Source organism: Topomyia yanbarensis, chromosome 3 (assembly GCF_030247195.1).
Source record: "Topomyia yanbarensis strain Yona2022 chromosome 3, ASM3024719v1, whole genome shotgun sequence".
In the NCBI taxonomy this organism is placed as follows: domain Eukaryota; kingdom Metazoa; phylum Arthropoda; class Insecta; order Diptera; family Culicidae; genus Topomyia; species Topomyia yanbarensis.
Genome location: NC_080672.1, coordinates 408,798,040 through 408,816,193, shown reverse-complemented (window position 1 = coordinate 408,816,193; position 18,154 = coordinate 408,798,040). Strand labels below are relative to the sequence as shown.

At 41.5% G+C, this 18,154-nt stretch overlaps 1 protein-coding gene across 13 annotated transcripts in view; it reads right to left on the bottom strand.

Annotated features, from left to right (window-relative positions):
* The window catches only part of LOC131693853 (talin-2), a 202,212-nt gene that overhangs the window by 35,121 nt on the left and 148,937 nt on the right, over positions 1–18,154 (bottom strand). For 12 of the 13 annotated variants that reach the window (XM_058982063.1, XM_058982065.1, XM_058982064.1 and 9 more), the window contains 6 exons: positions 14,842–15,701; positions 14,276–14,779; positions 6,073–6,164; positions 5,154–5,242; positions 4,114–4,777; positions 15–4,049 (listed from right to left, as the gene is read on the bottom strand). In XM_058982063.1, coding sequence (XP_058838046.1) covers positions 15–4,049; positions 4,114–4,777; positions 5,154–5,242; positions 6,073–6,164; positions 14,276–14,779; positions 14,842–15,653 — 6,196 coding nt within the window. In that variant the 5' untranslated portion in view covers positions 15,654–15,701. Of the gene's footprint in view, positions 1–14; positions 4,050–4,113; positions 4,778–4,843; positions 4,970–5,153; positions 5,243–6,072; positions 6,165–14,275; positions 14,780–14,841; positions 15,702–18,154 lie in introns of those variants that run through there. The other variant, XM_058982072.1, reaches the window with a different exon arrangement.

Here is an 18,154-nt window from a genome sequence, read left to right as displayed (position 1 = left end):
ACACGGATACTTACATATAGTTGTAACAGCATTCTGTGCCGCAGCCGCCAGCTGATCCTGTGTGCCAGCAGCACCGGCCACCAAAATCTTGGTATCCTCTACCAGTGCCTTGGCGGTCTTCAGGATGTGCTCCCGATGGTCGGAAAACTTCTCGTCATCCTCCGAGTGCAGTGTTCCGGCCGTAGCGAACATTATGGTCGTATCCAAATCGCTGATGATGGCGGAAACGGTGCTGGAAGCGTTAATGCAAGCTTGGGTACCACGGGAACCGGCTTGCAGAGCAGCCAGCACTTGCGATACCTTCTCGGAGACATCACGAGCACCGCGAGAAATTTCCACCAGGCCGGAGCTGTCATCTTTGCGAATACCGGCCGTTGACTGGATCAGAACATTAACGGAGCGACCCAGATCCTGCACGGTACTGCGAATACGGATGGCCACATCCGGCGATGTGGTCAGAGCAGAAGCACCAATCGAATCCTGAGCCAGCTGTGTGTAATGGTGAGTCATCTCGACGGATAATTGTGCCAACTTGGAAGGATCTACGGCGGCCTTAGCATTGATTTCGTTTGCGTAACGAGCAATCTCCTTAGCAGACTGAACCATGCGGGTCTGATAGTCCACGTAGTTATCGTTCATGGTAGCTCCCAGGAAGGACTGACGCTTGTCGGTGATGCGTGACATCGAACGGGAGATCTGCTCCATAAGCCCAGTGACAACTCCATTTTCAGTCGACAGACGTTCGACGGTTGCGTTAAGTTCCTGAATCGCTTCGCGGGTCGCTTCGACTGATTCGTCTAGTTCGGGGTGTAAATGCGAGGCACGGGGATTTCCTCCGGCATTTTTAGCGATTTGCACCAATTGGGAGCAGCACTCGATCACTGATTTCACCTGATCGATTAGAATTGTCTGCTGTCCCGAGTGAACTACGTGGGAGCAAGCCCCAGTAACTCCGCTTGTTAACGGAACCGCATGTTTGGCAATCTGATTGACAGCGTGACCCAAACTTTCAGCGTTTTTCTTAGCCGATGATTTGACCGGTTCCAAACGATCAATCAACTCCGATGCAGCATTCAGTGATTGGTTTGTGAAACCTTGCAAATTATTCTCCTTACGCTGTGGCAGACCATCAACACCTACGGCAAGAGCAGCCGAATTAAGATCCCTGGAACATGATTTCAAGACTTCAAGAACTTGGTCACACTGCAGTTGTCCAGGAGCTTTTTCACGAATGCTAGAAGCTAGTTTTTTAATACTTTCCGACACGTTTCGACTGTGAATGGCAAGTTGCTGCCAAACTGGAGGATCAGTCGGAGTCATAGCTAGCACCTTCGCTGTTTTTACCATATCAACGGCTCCATCTAGGATGCCACGACCGGCAAGCAAAATCGGTTCCTGTGCCTTTCTGCCCTCGGTTGAGATACGAGCCGGGATGGAGATAAACTCAGGAGAATTTGCAAACTGGCAGAGAGATGAAACTGCTTCCAAGAGAGGCTCGGTTGCAGTGGCACAGCGTGCTCTCGAAACCGGACTGTAGTCCGTGTCCAAAGCCTTGATTTCCCGTACTAAATCAGCAGTAGAGTTGGCAACTTCCTTTGCTGCCTGGACGAAGTGACGCTTAGCTACCGGGTTGGTAGTTGTTGAGCTTGCATTACGACACGCATTGCACAAAACCGATGTATGTTTAGCGATGATCGTGGCCGCAGAGAAAACATGCTGCTGAGAGGAAGCAGGTCCTAGCAGAACCTCGCAGCTCTGACGAATCGCTTGGAAGGCACGAGCAAATTGCCTTTGATCCACCAATCCCTGGCGTCCTCCGACGCTGGTCGGATTAGAAATACCAACCAGATAGGCAGCTTGACCGGCAGATTCAATCAGTCCACGTATTGAGTCGGAAACGGAATCCACCGAATGGCCGAATTCAGCGTGCTTCGATAACTTGGCATTGTTGGCGATTCCCGTCATGCCATCGCCCAAAGTTCTAGATTTTTCCATCACCGTATCCAGACAATCGAAGTAGCCTTGATCGGTTAACGGCTCTTGAGCAGATTCAAGTAACGGTCTAAGCGACTCGATACTTCGGATTGCGCTGTCACATTCCTTCTGACCAGGTGCTGCTTGAGTACATACATCTACCAGGCAATTGATGCTTTCTGTGACAACACGGGCTGCAGAGGACAGCTCGTTTTTCGCATTCGGTCTATCCGGATCCCCAGCTACGAACTTAGCCGTTCCTAGCAAGCTTATCGATTGATTGGAAACACCTCGAAGGGAATTTACTATTTCTTCACGAGCACGATCTTCCGGGGTTTGTCCGGCCATCTCCAGGGTAACGGTCATCAGTTCCTTGTACGAGTGATAGAACTGCTGACTGGTGTTGGCCAATTTAATAGAACTGTCGTACGAGTGGACAATCTGGCCACCAGCGGAGTTCAAATTCTCAGCTGCACTCTTAAGTTCGTTTTGCAACTGTCCAAATGCGCGGGTCGATGGTGGATATTCTCCAGTGTCTAAAATTGCACGTAGATCAGCCATATTTTCGTATGCCTCGTTTATGTCCTTCACCCCTGGGAAGCAATCAATTGTTCTACCCAGGGAACTCTTCGTCCGTTTAATCGCTTGCACCAACTGATCCTGGTTACCCAAGTTCTGCAAGGTTCGTTGAGCTTCCTCAATCACATGCATCGAGTCGACAATTACTTCATCAGCACAGTCTACCACCACCGGGTTCTTAGTAGTAGCGACCACTCCTCGGACGCTCTTCGTGTACTCACCGAGCGCCAAAGCAGCATCTCTTCCGGCTACTCCAGCATAGGTTCGGTTACCCTGTTGAACTGCAGACATTAACTGATACAGCGACGAATCCACACTGTTACTGGCAGCAGCTAGTTGCTTGAAGCAACTGTCGGCCGTCTCTCCTGGCAGTGGTCTCAAGTTTCCCTCTTGACCGGCACGACGCGTATCATTCAGAACATTTCGCAGATTGCGTACAGCTTCCAGAGCAGCATCTAGCTCGTTACCACCACAAGCTTCTCTAGCTCGGTGAGCCGCGGAACGAAGATCGTGAATCGAGTGCGAAAGGTTAAGTGCACAGCGGGAAAGCTGCTGCGAAGCGGCTTGATCCATCACGGTTGGTTGAAGATCTCTAGCCGATTGGGCAACCTGAGCTCCCGGTTCCAGAAACATCTCTGCTGCGTCGATCAACCCCAGTTGAGCGTTCGGATCATCCGGTCGGGATAGGGTGTTCTTCACGCCTGCTACCAAACGAGGAATCTGATCAGCTACAGTTTGACAATCTTGCAGGAGAATTTCTTTCGTCTGAACATCGTTGCTATGGAGCAAAGCGCTTTGAGCAGCGGTGATACACTGGGTGGCGGCGGAAGCTGCTTGTTTAGAACATTGTTCCAGACGGTTAATCAATTTACGTTTGATGGCCGGAGTATTGGCGGTGGTGGTAGTAATTACTCTCAATTCCTCAGCTGCTACACGCAGCGATTCCTGATGACCGGAGTCGTGGGGATTTCCAGCGCATAGTCTGGCCGCTTCTACCATTCTGGCGGTTGCATCCGCTAGCTGTTTAGCAGCCTCCAGCAACTTCCGTTGCATGTTAGAATCATCCTGTCGTTCTGCTTCTCCCTTGATGCTTTGTATCAGTTGAGCGGTTGCTTTGCCTAACTGTTGTGCCTGTCGGATCATCTCCTGGGGATCGGTGGAAGACACCAAAATGTCCGTTGCCACCAGAACGTCTTCGACTGGGTTTTCGTCCACTCTACGGGCTTTCTCGCGAGAACTTAACTTGATGTGCTCCAGCAGCTCGGTTAAAGTTTTGGAAACATCCTTTGCGGCACTCATCAGATCACCACGGAGCTGCGGATTGTCGGTAGCCTCGTTGCACACCTCAACCAGGTGGGCAACTGCTTTGGCGACTTCTCGTGCGGCGGCTTCCAGCTGCTCGCGACATGCCGGACTTTGAATCGTAGGGGCGACCACTCGGGCACAAGCCACCAGCTGGCTCGTGGCCAGCGCACACTGGCTTGCGGCACCAATGACTGAAAAGGTGGAAAGATATTTGAATCTACTTAATTTACAAACAAAAAGACGTAATATTTTTACCTTTATTTCTAGTTGCTTCGTCCTCGGTAACCGCCGCAATGGATTTGGCCTTGAGTACCAAAGCCGCCGTTGTGTTGGCCACGGCTTTAGCCAAACCCAGAAGCATATCGTGCAGCTCTCGACTCTCCATACTTTCCTCGCCCATGGTACTGAGCACCTGTCCGCTAGCTTCGCCTACGCGGCTAGCAGCATTCAGCAGATTCTGCCGTGGTTCTTTACTCTCCGGTTCGGCCGACTTCAGAAGATCACTGAACGCAGCACACAGCTTTCTGGTCGCTTCCAACAGCTTATCCCCGGTACAATCATCATCCATTAAAGCGGCGATGAGACGCACTTCCTTTGTGACCTCCGGAATGCTCTGGGTAATTTGCGACACAGCAGCACCCACGGCATCGTGATCAATTTCATCCGGCTGTGAAGCGGTCACAACCTGAGCCGTTGCCGCATTCATCGTAGCCAAGTGGGTGGTGACCGTTTGCTTCGATGTGTCCAGCGTTTCTTCACGCCACTGCATCGAACCCGGATCCGTTCCAAGTGGGGGTAGTTGAGCCTTGCTTTCCAGATCTTTCTCCGCCTTGTTGATTGCATCCTGACCAGCGGAGATGTAGCCGACCAGGGCTCGCTGGGGCTCCGAGAGAACCGAACTGATGCGAGTTTGTTGTAACTGAATCGAGGAGGAATGGTGGGATATTGGTTAACGACGGATTGATTAGAAATGAACTGATATTACTTTCTTGATTAGAATCAATTGCTTTACGCTAGTAATTTCAGTTATTCTGACAGGCATGCCAATTACTATTCCCTAACAAGTCTACTGAATTTAGTATGAGAAAAGTCAATTCACCTACGCCTGTGCAGTGACGATTGCGTTAGTCAATAGTAAGTTAGTTATAGGCAGCGTGAAAAAAAAAAGAAAATTGATTGTTTGATAGTGATAAGTTCCATTACTTTTAACACTTATGGTATTAATAAAAGAAAAACGAAATGAATGATTGTTAGAAAGAAAATTAATGAACAAATGAAAGAAAAAGTAATCTCACCATGGGCGGTTGATGGGCCAGATTGACCTGCCCCACGATGGCACCGTACTGCATGGACTGCATTTCCCCGGTTCCATATGGGCGCTCGCCTAAGGACATCGGTCCAAACCCAAGCCAAATCAAGCCAGAGCATAAAATCAAACGGCAACATAGGGGAAAAATGAAAGAAAAAATTCAAATGATAAATAAATCGTACAAAATCATATACATAAAATAACTCACACTCGGACCGAGTGCTGAAAACCGTGAAAGAAAACTAGATAATAGTGTAATGAAACGAGAAACGTGTGAACACGTATCGTCGTTTGGGTGTTATCTAGTGCCAAGCGACAATGGATATGAATATAATCTGAAACATCCAAAACGTTGGTTGGAACAAGATAACATCCGATTGATGCTGACTGAACAGGAGAAACGATGTAAGCTTGAAGTGCTGTAAGTGTGTATGATGGACAGCTAACATCCTTTCCACTATTTATCAACCATATAGGACTCCCTCCTAACTGGAGGCGCTGGCTGCAATGGATTTTGCCACCTCAGCGATTCTCCACTCCGCCCCTCTCGGAAGAGTTGAAACCCGCATTATAACGTAACGAAACAGCATGACGTCGGTTTGACATTGGTCATGGTTGAGTAATGCAAGCTGCTATGACTGGCAGCAGAGTGGGAGGAATCAGTTCTGCTATCCGAGCTATTGTACAATGTGATAGATTTCATTGTAGGGAAAAGATTGGAAAAAATATCTGCTGGCCTCGTTTCGTGCAGGAATTCAATGTGGAAAGCTGATATTTCAGTGAACTGGATATTTTTATCGTCGTCCTAAGTTTTATGTTCTTTAGTTTGATCGGTGCCAGCTCAACTCTTCTGATTGGGTCAATGTGTGACAGTTAAATTTATTCTAATTTGGAAAAAGACTTACCATCGTATCCGCGCATGATGGCCGGTTTAGCAATCGACTGAGTTTCGACCTTGCCCGACGGAGTCGTTTCTTCATGCTGTAAAAATGTCGCCCTGGAACAAGAAGAAAAAAGTCAAAATTAGTTTAAGGCTGCTACTACAAATTCCTATCAGAACTACTATCTTGTACAATGCTAAACATGTAATTCTCGAGCATGGAATGTGTGAAATGCGTCCAAAAGTCCGTAGACTACTGACCCGAAAATAGGGATACCAACCATCCATATTTTACAGGACGTGTCCGTAATTTCGACTTGGCCGATTTTAAGGAGCGTCCTTTATTATACTTCCAATGTCTTTCACTTTAGTTTCAAAATTTGGCATACTTCAGATCAACTTTATTCTAAGAGAACTTTTCAACCGTCATACTTGGTCCCTTCCAGCGTCTTTTTGCCTTTCTCAATAGAAAGGTATTGCAATTGCAAACCAACTTTTTAACGGAGACCCGGAGGGCCGAGTGACATATACCATTCGATTCAGTCCGTCGAGTTAGGCAAATGTCTGTGCGTGTGTATATATGTGTGTATGTATGTGACCAAAAATGTCACTCATTTTTCTCAGAGATGGCGAAACCGATTTTGACAAACTTAGTCTCAAATGAAAGGTACAACGTTCCCATAGGCTGCAATTGAATTTCTAATGGATCCGACTTCCGGTTCCGGAATTACAGGGTGATGAGTACGATCACGCAGAAAATGTCGATTTCAATAAATTCTGCAATAAATGTATAAAGGTGAATTTTTTTCCAAAATGTAACCACAACTACTTCGATTTGTAGTATTAGGTCACTAACAGCCTTTCAAAGTCTCTTTGGCCACATTGGCCACCATCATCGGTTCAGGAAGCCCCGGCGGAAGTATCTAACATAACAGTCACATCAGTTTCTCGGAGATGGCTTCAACCGACCGATTCAACCAAACTTAGTCTCAAATGAAAGCTGTTGCGCCCCCGTAAATGGCTATTAAATTTCATCCCGATCCGACTTTCGGTTCTGGAGTTACGAGTTGTGTCGTGCAATCACATAGCAAATTGCAATTCAAACCGATACTCCGATGAAAGCAAAAAAGGCAAAAAATTCGCTAAAATGTCTCTCAAACAACTTAAATTCGCAGTTCTAGGTCACCGACGGCCAACCAAACTTTCGTTGACTACATTGGCCACCATAGACGGTTCCAGAAGTGTCCGGGAAAAGCGGCCGTCTTTCAAAATTAACGAACTCACATCACTTTCCCGGAAATGGTTAGGCCGATTTTCACAAACTTAGTCCCAAATGATAGCTCTAAGGTTCCCACAGATGTCTATAAAATTTCGTACGGATCGCTTATATGGTTCCGGAAATATAGATTAAACTGTCCGGTCACATAGATTGCTGCTGCGTGCTGAGATACGTTTTCTTCGTACTGAAACATTAGCTGTGTTGTACGACATCGTAATCGGTTCTGCTATATATTGCTGTTAGCGATTAGATGTTTTTGTTTGTTTCTTGTTCTTACGGGTTACTGTTGTAAATTCGTTTTCATCGACATTTACTTCTTTATGGCACTGGTGATTGTTGGTTTGGGTGCACTGAGCGTGATTTTCTTTGAGCTAGTATTTATTGCTGCCCGATCCGTAGTCACTGATTTTGCATCCGTTTGTGGTTAGCATGAGGCGATTGTGAACCGGTATTGATCGTAGTAGATGAAATGTCTAGTTTTTGAGCAAGGTGCGTTTAATGTAGCGGCTTATTTCAGAATTGGCACGCAGGAATCTGTCCTGGATGCGCAACCAATATTCTCTGACTATATGTAAAACTTTGAGTAGGTTTACATTGGATAATCTGGTAGAAGAAGATAGGTTTGGTCTCATCGCATAAATTCCATTATGAAGAAATGGTAAAGGTGCCTCCAAATAACATCCTTAACGAAATCCATTTCTGCGTATTTCGACGTGTATTGTTTGAAAACGCATTACCGAATGACGTAGGTGGTGAAGTTGCACTGCGCTCACTTTTACTATGTTAACCCTTTCATGCCCAACTTTTTTCTCGTGCATGTAGGGTTTCAAAACTATTTTTCGTTGAAAACGGCGGGGTCAAGAAACACGAAACGCCTTTTTTCATAAAGATAGGTGCTTTCCTCGCAGTGCTAGAAGCTGCTCATTTTATACCGTCCTATGCCCAATACAATTCTCCTAGAATATTTGCAATAGTCCAATTGCGTAGAAAACGTAGCCAAAGACAAACTAAATTGATAAGTTTGATCAGTTTTCAATAATATTGCAACATAACGAAGATATATGAAAAATTAATTTTTAGTCGTCAACGTAAACTGTACCTGGCAGCACTGCTCCATTGGAATCCAATAAGACTAATTGCAATAACTTCAGTTCTATAGCTGATCCTTGTAACTGTTAATACTCAACTGAAAGGCAATAGTTACAGTTATTACCCTTACTTGTTTTTGTGAGCAAATCTCGCCTCAATAAAAAGTTATAGCTATTAAAAAACGTTGTTGTCCACAAACAACATGGGCATGAATGGGTTAAGCTGCATATTCATCATCAATTATTATTCCACATGCCGATTAGAGGAGGTTTCACATCTTGCGGGACATTTCGAAAAGTAAATAGGTAACACAATTCGCCTGCATCGGTGAATGAATTAGCTTTGGAGTGTCACTTATTGTTGGGAACGTATCTGGTTGAAGCAATATTTTAAATCAGCATTCCACCAAAACGCTCCATAAACGGAAACAACATGCTGGATTGCTCACTATGAGGTCAGATCGAAGTAGGTTGTCTTCATCTTGCATTGGTAAAACATTACCCTAACTTGTTTCGATCAAGATTTAAAGTATCCTTATTTTACTCTCAGTCCATTTGAGTTGGCTTGTAAAGCATACAGAAATGCCGTTCGATTCTCTGAGCGAAGAGGTTGGAAAAGCCTCTGCACAAATATCTCAAGCCTTAACGACACTAGTAGATTAAATAAGTTACTTTCGAAATCGAAAAACTTTCATGTCAGTTCGATTAGATCTGCTATTAGTGAATACTAAACAATCTTTTTGACACACTATCGCTGACGACTGCCCATGAATTATTTTAGGTAGTTCCGGTTCATGGGATTTTTCTCGTAGAATTGTGAATCATTCCAGTTCTACTTCAAAGAAGATATGAACACTTCAAGCATATTTTCAAAAAAGTTCTTACATGTAGTCTTGCTGCCTACAACATTGAAAAAGTTTTTTCGCAAAAGCAAGCTTTGAAGCTTTTCTTGATATTGAAGGTGCTTTTGAAAAAGTGTCTTTCGAATCCATTTTGGGAGCAGCACGAGGTCATGGTTTGTTGAGTAGATGCAACGAGCCTTATGGTTTGTTGAGTAAAGGTGTCTTCAAGTTGAACTATCAGTTAATCTAAATAAAACATCATTGGTGTTTTTCACGCAATGAATGAATACAACCGGAGCCCGTCCGTTGCAGGTTTTTTTACTCTGAAATTATTGTCGCAGATCAAGTTAAGAGGATGGTTTCATTCAAATTACCTTAAAGTAAGCAAAATTCGGATTTTTTGTGGACCAACAGAATTAGGACTCAAAAAGTTTAGATTTTCGTCTACATTTACAATTTTTTTTCATGATGGAAAAACAAAATGGCGCCTATGGTGCCGTTCTGTCTAGGGTTAGGTGCGCATGGAATTCCAAAACTGCGTAAAGCCTGCTGCCACAGGATCGATCTGAAACACAAAACTAATAATAAGGCTCTAAAGTATTTATTAGAGGGATGACCTAAGAACGGGTAAAAAACTTCGAATTTGACGTACGTAATGATGCGATCTCAAAATTTTAAAATCGATTTTTTAGCCCTTTTTCCACTTTAAGACTTCACTAAAAATAGTAAATAGAAGGAAGGGGAGATTCAGTTGGACAAACAATTCAACCACTATATGAAAGCAAAAAAACTAGTATTTTCAGTATCCTTTTTACTCCTTAACGGGTTACTTAAAGTGGAAGTTACCCTGAAAATATCGCAATAGCTGGAATATATTTTTAAATCCAATATATAAGAAGTTACTTTGTTTCGCAAGTATATGTGTTTCGACGTCGCAAATAACTTTGTGAAAGCTTTCAAGAACGTTGGAGAATGGCTAAAAAAGTTATAACGTAAAGTGGTCTTTCATATAAAATATTCCATAACTTTAAAAATATTAAAGGTAGATTATGATGTCTTCAGTAATTTATTTTATAGCAACATTTGCTTCAATTTTGTTGAAGATACAGTTTCTCTATGTTAATTAATTCAGAAAGTAAATTCCGTATATCATTTATTGGTGAATTAATCACTGAACGATATATTCCTGCGCAATCATAAAGGCAAGAACTTATCCGAACAAACTATACTTCTAAAGTTAACTGTTTAGACGCTATCAATTTTGAGCATGAAACCTTTTTAAAACACTGTGCATGGATTGGTGTTCGTACGTTCATCGAAATTGAATAAACCGAAAGGGATCTTGAGGGTTATTATCTAGTCCTTGGCGCATCTTTTTTCAAAAAATCAGATTATAAACAAAATGGTGGGCATTTTAACAAAAACGTATTTTTCTCTTCGATAAATCGTCTTTAATTGCATAAAAAAATATGCACGATTAAAATTTTACACAAATTAATAAACCTTTAAGGGATAGGAGTTTCAGCGTGAGAAAAAAAAACACTTTTTGGCGATTTTTTTAGAAGTTGGGTGAAACGAATTAATTAAAACTTTTATGTATTATAATGTATTAATTCACGGACATTCTGTAATTTTCTATGCAAAAATATCGACAAACGACTCGGTGATGCAGCTTTTCGTGGAACGTCTCTGGAAAAAACACGATTTGCGGTGGGAACAGGCATAGCGTAGTTGGTAAATCGATTACCTTTTACGCAGCTCACCTGGGTTCGATCCCCAACCCCGCACATAGGTTTAGAGATTTTTCCAAAATATTCTTCTGAAAGAAAAATTATTAAATAAACATTCCAAGTTTTATTCAATTTTTTTAACTTACACGTTATAGTTAACGTTAGGTAGACAACCCTATTTTCATATTTTTTCAGCGCAGTACATAAATAACACCTTTTGTACATTATATTTGTGTAATTAAATGGTAAAATTTTTCTTTAAAACAACGACACGCATAAACGATCTAAATAGTCAATGGACAAACATGGCTTCACGCTTGAAATCTGGTAGAAAACTTATCTATGACCGAATACCGCATTCAAATCATTATAACTTTCGATTCCGTCAATGAAATATTTTCAAACTTGCAGGGGATATACTTGATTACTAGCACCAAATAAGTAGCAAATATTTTTTTGTTCATAAATTGTTTAAATTTATTCCGTGTAATGAATTGGATGTTGGAACAGCAATGCAAGCAATCAAATCGAATGCTGTGGGTTTGGACGGCATTCCCCTAAAATTCGTAAAACTGCTGTTACTGTTTGTTTTAACTCCTATTACCTATTGTATTAATACAATTATTTTGACCTCCAAATTTCCACGTTCTTGGAAAGCCTCAAAAGTCATCCCCATTCCAAAGACAGCTAGGAACAACGATTTAAATGTTCTGCGAGCGATAAGCATACTATGCCCCTTGTCAAGTTTTTGAAAAAATAGCCAAACAACAAATACAAGACCATATCCACGCTTTCAACTTACTAACGCCCCATGAATCTGGTTTTAGAACCGGCCATAGTACAACTACTGCGTTGTTGAAAATAAACGATGATATCCATCGCCACGTGGACAGAAAAGGAGTTGCATTCCTGCTTCTCCTAGACTTTTCAAAAGCTTTCGATCGAGTATCGCATACAAAATTGATGCGGAAACTATCTGATAAGTTTAGTTTTTCGAGAGATGCAGTACACTTTATACAATCATACCTTAGTGATCGAACTCAAATGGTTGAAATGCACCATTCACTTTCGAGACCAATTGAAATTGTGTCTGGTATACGACAGGGGTCGGTTCTGGGCCCTCTGATTTTCTCCATGTACATTAATGATTTGCCATCCGTACTCAAATACTGTTCGATTCACATTTTTGCCGACGACGTACAACTGTATCTGTGTTCCCACGATAAAACGTTAGTTGAAATGGCTAGACTAATAAACTTTGATCTAGATAATATATATCTGTGGTCAGAACGAAACTTACTTCCCATCAATACTAATAAATCTAAAATTATGTTTATAACGAGACGTCAGTAACGTCTACCATTACCAGATATCGTTTTCAATAATGAATCTCTTGTTTACGTTGAGAAGGTTTCAAATTTGGGTATTATTTTTCAACAAAACCTAGAATGGGATAATCATATTAATGGGCAGTGTGCAAAAATCTATGCCGGCTTACGTAATCTTAGGCTTACAGCAAGCATGGTGCCTACAGCGGTCAAAATAAGGCTTTTCAAATCCCTTCTACTTCCGCATCTAACTAATGGCATAGAGCTAACGTCGAATGCTTCCGTCGTCGCGCTGAACAGATTAAAAATTGCGCTCAATGGATGCATTCGTTGGGTATTCAATATATCTAGATTTTCAAGTGTCTCTCATCTCTACGACCAATTGCTCGGATGTTCGTTCCATGTTTTTCTCAAGATGAGATATTGTCTTATGCTCTACAAAATAATGCATCAAGGCCCAGATTATCTATCAGTAAAACTCAATTCGGTTACTAGTACACGAACCAGGAATCTTATTGTGCCACGACTCAATTCTACACATTACAGAGACTCATTCTTTGTGCGAGCAATCATATTGTGGAATCAGCTTCCAGTTGAAATTAAAAATATTAATTCTCGTAAGCGGTTCCATCGTGAGTGCTTAGATTGGTTAAGAGGAAGGAATTAAAATTAGAATTAATTTATGTTTAATTTAAAATAAGCTGAATTTTTTTTATAGATAACTTTTAATTATGATAATTGTTAGTATGTGGCCAAATGAAATCCGATTGTAGAATCAAAGAAGGAAAAGTCCTTACTCTACAAGTATATTCTTAATTCAATAAATAAATAAATAAATAATATAATAATAGGACCAAACCCGTGGGTGTTTGCTGGTAGCATAATGAAACGTGTCATAAAACTTCAAATCGTTATATCTCACGAATCTTTCGATGGATCATTTTAAAATTCACTGAGAAGATGCTTGGATACTGTATCTTTCGAATGCGGTATGCCAAATTTACGGTCATTTTTTGTTAATAATGGTTTTAGACACACCGTGGCATTGGTTTGAGCGCTAACCTTCAAATTTTTGAAGATTTTGAAATAGTCAAAGTGCTTATAACAGCATAGTGTATGATGGTAACTATCATCAAAAAGGCAGAGGAAATCGAGCGAAATAAAATCTGAGAAAAAAATATGTCTGACTCATTTGACTCAATCTTCTGTGACTTGGTCAAATATTACTAATTTTGGATTAGATGAATCTTTAAAACGTAATTATAAAAGATCATAATGTCGTTCAGAAATGGCATATTTTCATAGAAACTTCACGAAAGACTAAAGAAGTGTATGAAATTCTGTGGTTGAAGTTTGAACGATTTTTAAGTCCTTCTTCGCCATAGTAGTCTAACACAAAGGCAAATCTTCTGGAAACCAAGATTTTATTAAACTAACCGAAAAAAATTTGGAAAGTCCACGTGGATATCGTAGGGAGGGGAGTAGGGGTACAGCAATTGTCCACGCTTATCCACGGAGGGGGAGGAGGGGGTTGAAAACGAAGGTTTTTTTTGTCCACGTGGTATATGAACGGCCCGTTATAAAATCGGAGCTGATAGGAAAGGTGGTAACTCCAATGGCCATTCTAGAGAATGAGTGAAGAAAGGAAAAAAGTAACGAATATATGATAGAACAATCTGATGCTGTTTGCTGTATTAACCAGCATCTTGGAAAAGTTTACTAATATCAAACACCACTTCTCTATATCATTGTTAATGAGGTATTATTGGCCCCCAAGTACCGTTGAAAAGCAGGTTTTATTATATTTCCGCTTCATGACGGAATATTATACGCATTCATATTCTTCAGAACTCACTGTTCAGCTAAACCCAATTATTTTTTTGTAAGGCAAAATTTTCTCTCAGATCCACTTTTAGTGATATTCGAATGTCTCTTAACAAAAAAAATCGTGCAATACTCACTTTGACGGCGCAACGCTCTCCTCCACCATGGTCGATCCCTCATCCCCTTCGATGCCGAAATGGTCCTTGGCCTGTTTCTTCTTCAGAATGATATCAATATAACCGGCAATCAGCTGCACGATCTGTTCCGCTTCCGTCGTCTGCACCGAGTAGTACTGATCGGCGTAGTCACCGAAGTCCAGCGTGAACGTGTTCGGCGAAGCACCCCAGCGACGGACCGTAGTCAATGGCCAAGTTTTCAATATTTCCTTCGTATGTTCGTCCAACCGCAGCACCGAGCTCTTGGTGACACCCAGTAGACGCGGTACCAGTTTGTTCTTGCCGGTCATTTTCTCTTTGACCAGGAAGAACGTTACCCCGTAGGTCGGCAATTCCCGAGCGGTTTTCGTGTACAGATATTTAGCATCCAAATCGGACAGACCGGTGTGACGTCTGTGTTCGGCAAATATTTTCTTTTCGATGTTTTTAACTCGAACGTACGAATTGGGTAGAAACTCGCGAAGGCTGTCAATCCAAAAGTAATTTCATTAGAATATGCTGGTGCAATAAAAGCTATAAATACTCACTCTAAAAATCCTGGTTTATGCTTCGTTTCATTGTAATCGCCAAACTGAATCTGCACCTGAATACCGGCGAATTCGCATGCCTTGTCGTGCGTAACCGGGTGGGTTCCATCCAGGATGGCATCCCGGGCCTGAACGTACAGCAGATTCAGCTGTACCGGATCCCTCGAATCAATGTTTTGATCGGAATAGAAAAATTTTCGCCTCAACAAAACCGTTTCCCCTTCGTCGATGCCCTGCTCTCTGAGCGTCTTCCCAACATCAACCCAATTTATCTCGTCGTCAGTGCGAAGCTTCTTTCGCAAACTTTCCATCTTGGTATCGCGCTCCTTTTCGGCACCCTTCCGGCGCAGCGTCAACGTTCCCATGTTGGATTTATTGTCCGGTAGGTTCTCATTCTGCGATTCTGGATCCTCGCGAACCAAACCGTACTCCTCGTGGTTCGTTATACCGATCTTCGTGCAGATGACCACCATCAGTTGCGACACAGGCTGGGAATCGTCCACCAGAATCGTCTTGATTGCACCGTCCAACATCCGAACGCGCAGATTCCGATGCTTTCTCCTGTACTCCAGCAGGTCTTGATTCCTCAGCAGATAGTAGCCAAGATTACGGGCCGGTTCGAGCCACACACCCTGCCGGGTATCTTCATCCGCCAGGAACAGGCCAAATTCCTGTGCCTGTCCCTGGACCGCCTCAGCAAATTTGTCCTTGATGATCCGGCAGGCATCGAAGACGGTCGTGTTCGGATCGAACTGGATCGTTTTTGTGACTCGGCCTCCCTCGAGGCTGATACGCAGCGACAGCGTCGACATCCTGCGCTGATGGTGGCAACGGCAAACAGCGACGGTTCGCGAGTGGCACTGCAGAAAGAAACGGAACGGAAAAAAGAATTGAAATTAGATTATGAGTGGAAATCGATATTTGTGTTTTCTGGTTTTTTTTCTTCGCATTTTCCGTCGTGTCCCGCTACTGGATTGGAATTTCATTTAATGTTTTTTTTGGAATGGGAGCAAATTAGGCGCGGGCAGAGAAAGCTGGTGTCCTAATGACAACGCCCATGCTGGCAGGAGCTGGATGGAGAAAGCGGACCAGGTATGAATGATGAGAGCGGGCGAAAATGAATGCTGGATGATGGGGATGGTGAAGTGTTCCTATAAATCGTTGTATTTATATTTCGTTCTTCGTCTTTATAATGAGTTTCAGGAAGACTTACTAGATTAATGATAGCAGCAATAGACAGGTTTCAAGTGATAAGCTTCTAATTCTAGTAGCGTGATGGATAAAATGTATTGATTTTTTTTATGTGGGAATTGAAGTAGGTAGTTTATCCTATTTTATTATAAAATGTATTCAATCACTAATAATTACAATTCAATTTTGCTACATGAAAATGAACCTTTTAAATTACTCTATTTATAAAAAACGAGTCAAAGATTTAGGGTATTTTTACAATCAGTTGCTTAGCCAGAAATTTTGTGGGAGTTTTGTGAATCGTAAATTGTACGAAAATGCTTAATTTTAATTGTATGCAACATATATTTTTTCAAAAGAAAACAATTGGATGAACCAATTTGCGCATGAGGGCATAACACCTGACTAAGAAAAGTTGGGTATATGTTGTATGAGCTGTTTGGATTTAATGTCTACCTGTCGCCAATTTGGTGTTAGTTTGGATATATAGTCTAAGTCTATAGTCTGGAGTCAGTTACTGATGAGTGGAAAACGAAACATTGAAATCTAACTTTTCCAATATATTTGTAATTTAAACTATTTTGCAGATAAAAGAATATCCTCGAAAGCATATTGGAAATTCAAGAACAAAAACAAAAACTCATTCCAGTTCCGAAGAATAAACAAAGAACAGCTTTCAAACTTCCTTAGTTTTCTTCTCTAATATGTTGAAGTTGAAGATATTGCTCTAAGCTAAAGAAAATCTGGAAAAATCTGGAACTCAATATTAAAATCTTTAGTCAATCAACAACTAACTTACAACCAAAAGATTCGGCAAACCCAAAGCATTTGTCTTGAAAACCTGTTAAGTCCACTAAAAAGAACATTCATTTCTTAAGATTTCGAAGTGAATATCCAGTCCAAAACATTTCACATTTCAAAACAGAAGTAGATTTTTAGTTCCATGAAATAAAATAAATAAAATCAAATATTAGTCAGTGTCCGTCAGTTCTCGTGCACGCAATATATTATTGCGCGTTAAGACTTTCTTTTGCGACAGGGAACTGTTTTTTACTAGCCAGCTGCCCGAGCAAATGCTCATGGTATACCATAAGGTCCCTTGAAAAAAATCATCATGATTATTTTATACCTTATACCAACCAATGCATGGTACAATGATTTAATATAAATAATAAGAGCCATAGTACTCAAGAGAGAGAGCAAGGAGTTGAAGGAAGAAAATTTAGGAAAGTGTGGAAAAGGGTCATATGAGCAAGCTTAGAGTTTACCGGCGACTTAACCCTTTGTCTGCTACCGCAGGAGTCAGGATAATTTGGCATTGAAAATGCGAATCACCTGAGTCTGCGGCATTTCCAATGCCAAAAGATTCTGACTCCTTGGACTACTTTCTAAGATCACTGCGTGTCTTGAGATATTACACTGATTGGTTGCTCTATTTACTCCACCATCTTTATAGCATTTGGGATGTATGTTATTTACAAAAATTCTATCGTGGAATCAGAGATTTTTTTAAAATCATCATTATAATATCTCATAATATCTCCAAAAAGAAATATAACATAGTTCATATTGCACTGGCTTGCTAAGCCAAACCAAGTATCGGTTCATCAATTCTCATCAGCTTAAATCAGAACTCTTTTTCTTGATATCACTTAGAACTAGGGGTTTGCTCAGAAACACAAATTGTGTTTTCATTTTTTGGAGCTAGCGTCAATCCGGCGCTTTTAACTTTTTTTAGCTTTTAACCACGTGTTTTAGGTTGTTCTGGAAAATTAAACTTTCTGCTTGGACTGACGTGTTGAAGGATATTAGTACTGAATGGCAGATGTGATGGAACTGTATAAAGACGATTTCTGTAATTTTAACCTCCATTTTACAGCTTCATTTTACACTTTACGCAGATAGAAAAATAAAATATCTCCAATTTCGACAACCACAACGCGACTGTTTCAATTGATGAACCAAGTGAATCTAATGATGAATGATTTTGGAAAGAGTTGGTATTTCTTTGTATTGACTTCTCATCTCTACGCATTCCCAAAAATAACATCATTATCATCACGCTCGAGCAATCCAGGTACTTCGAATCAGGATCGAATATATTTAAGAACTTCAGGCTATT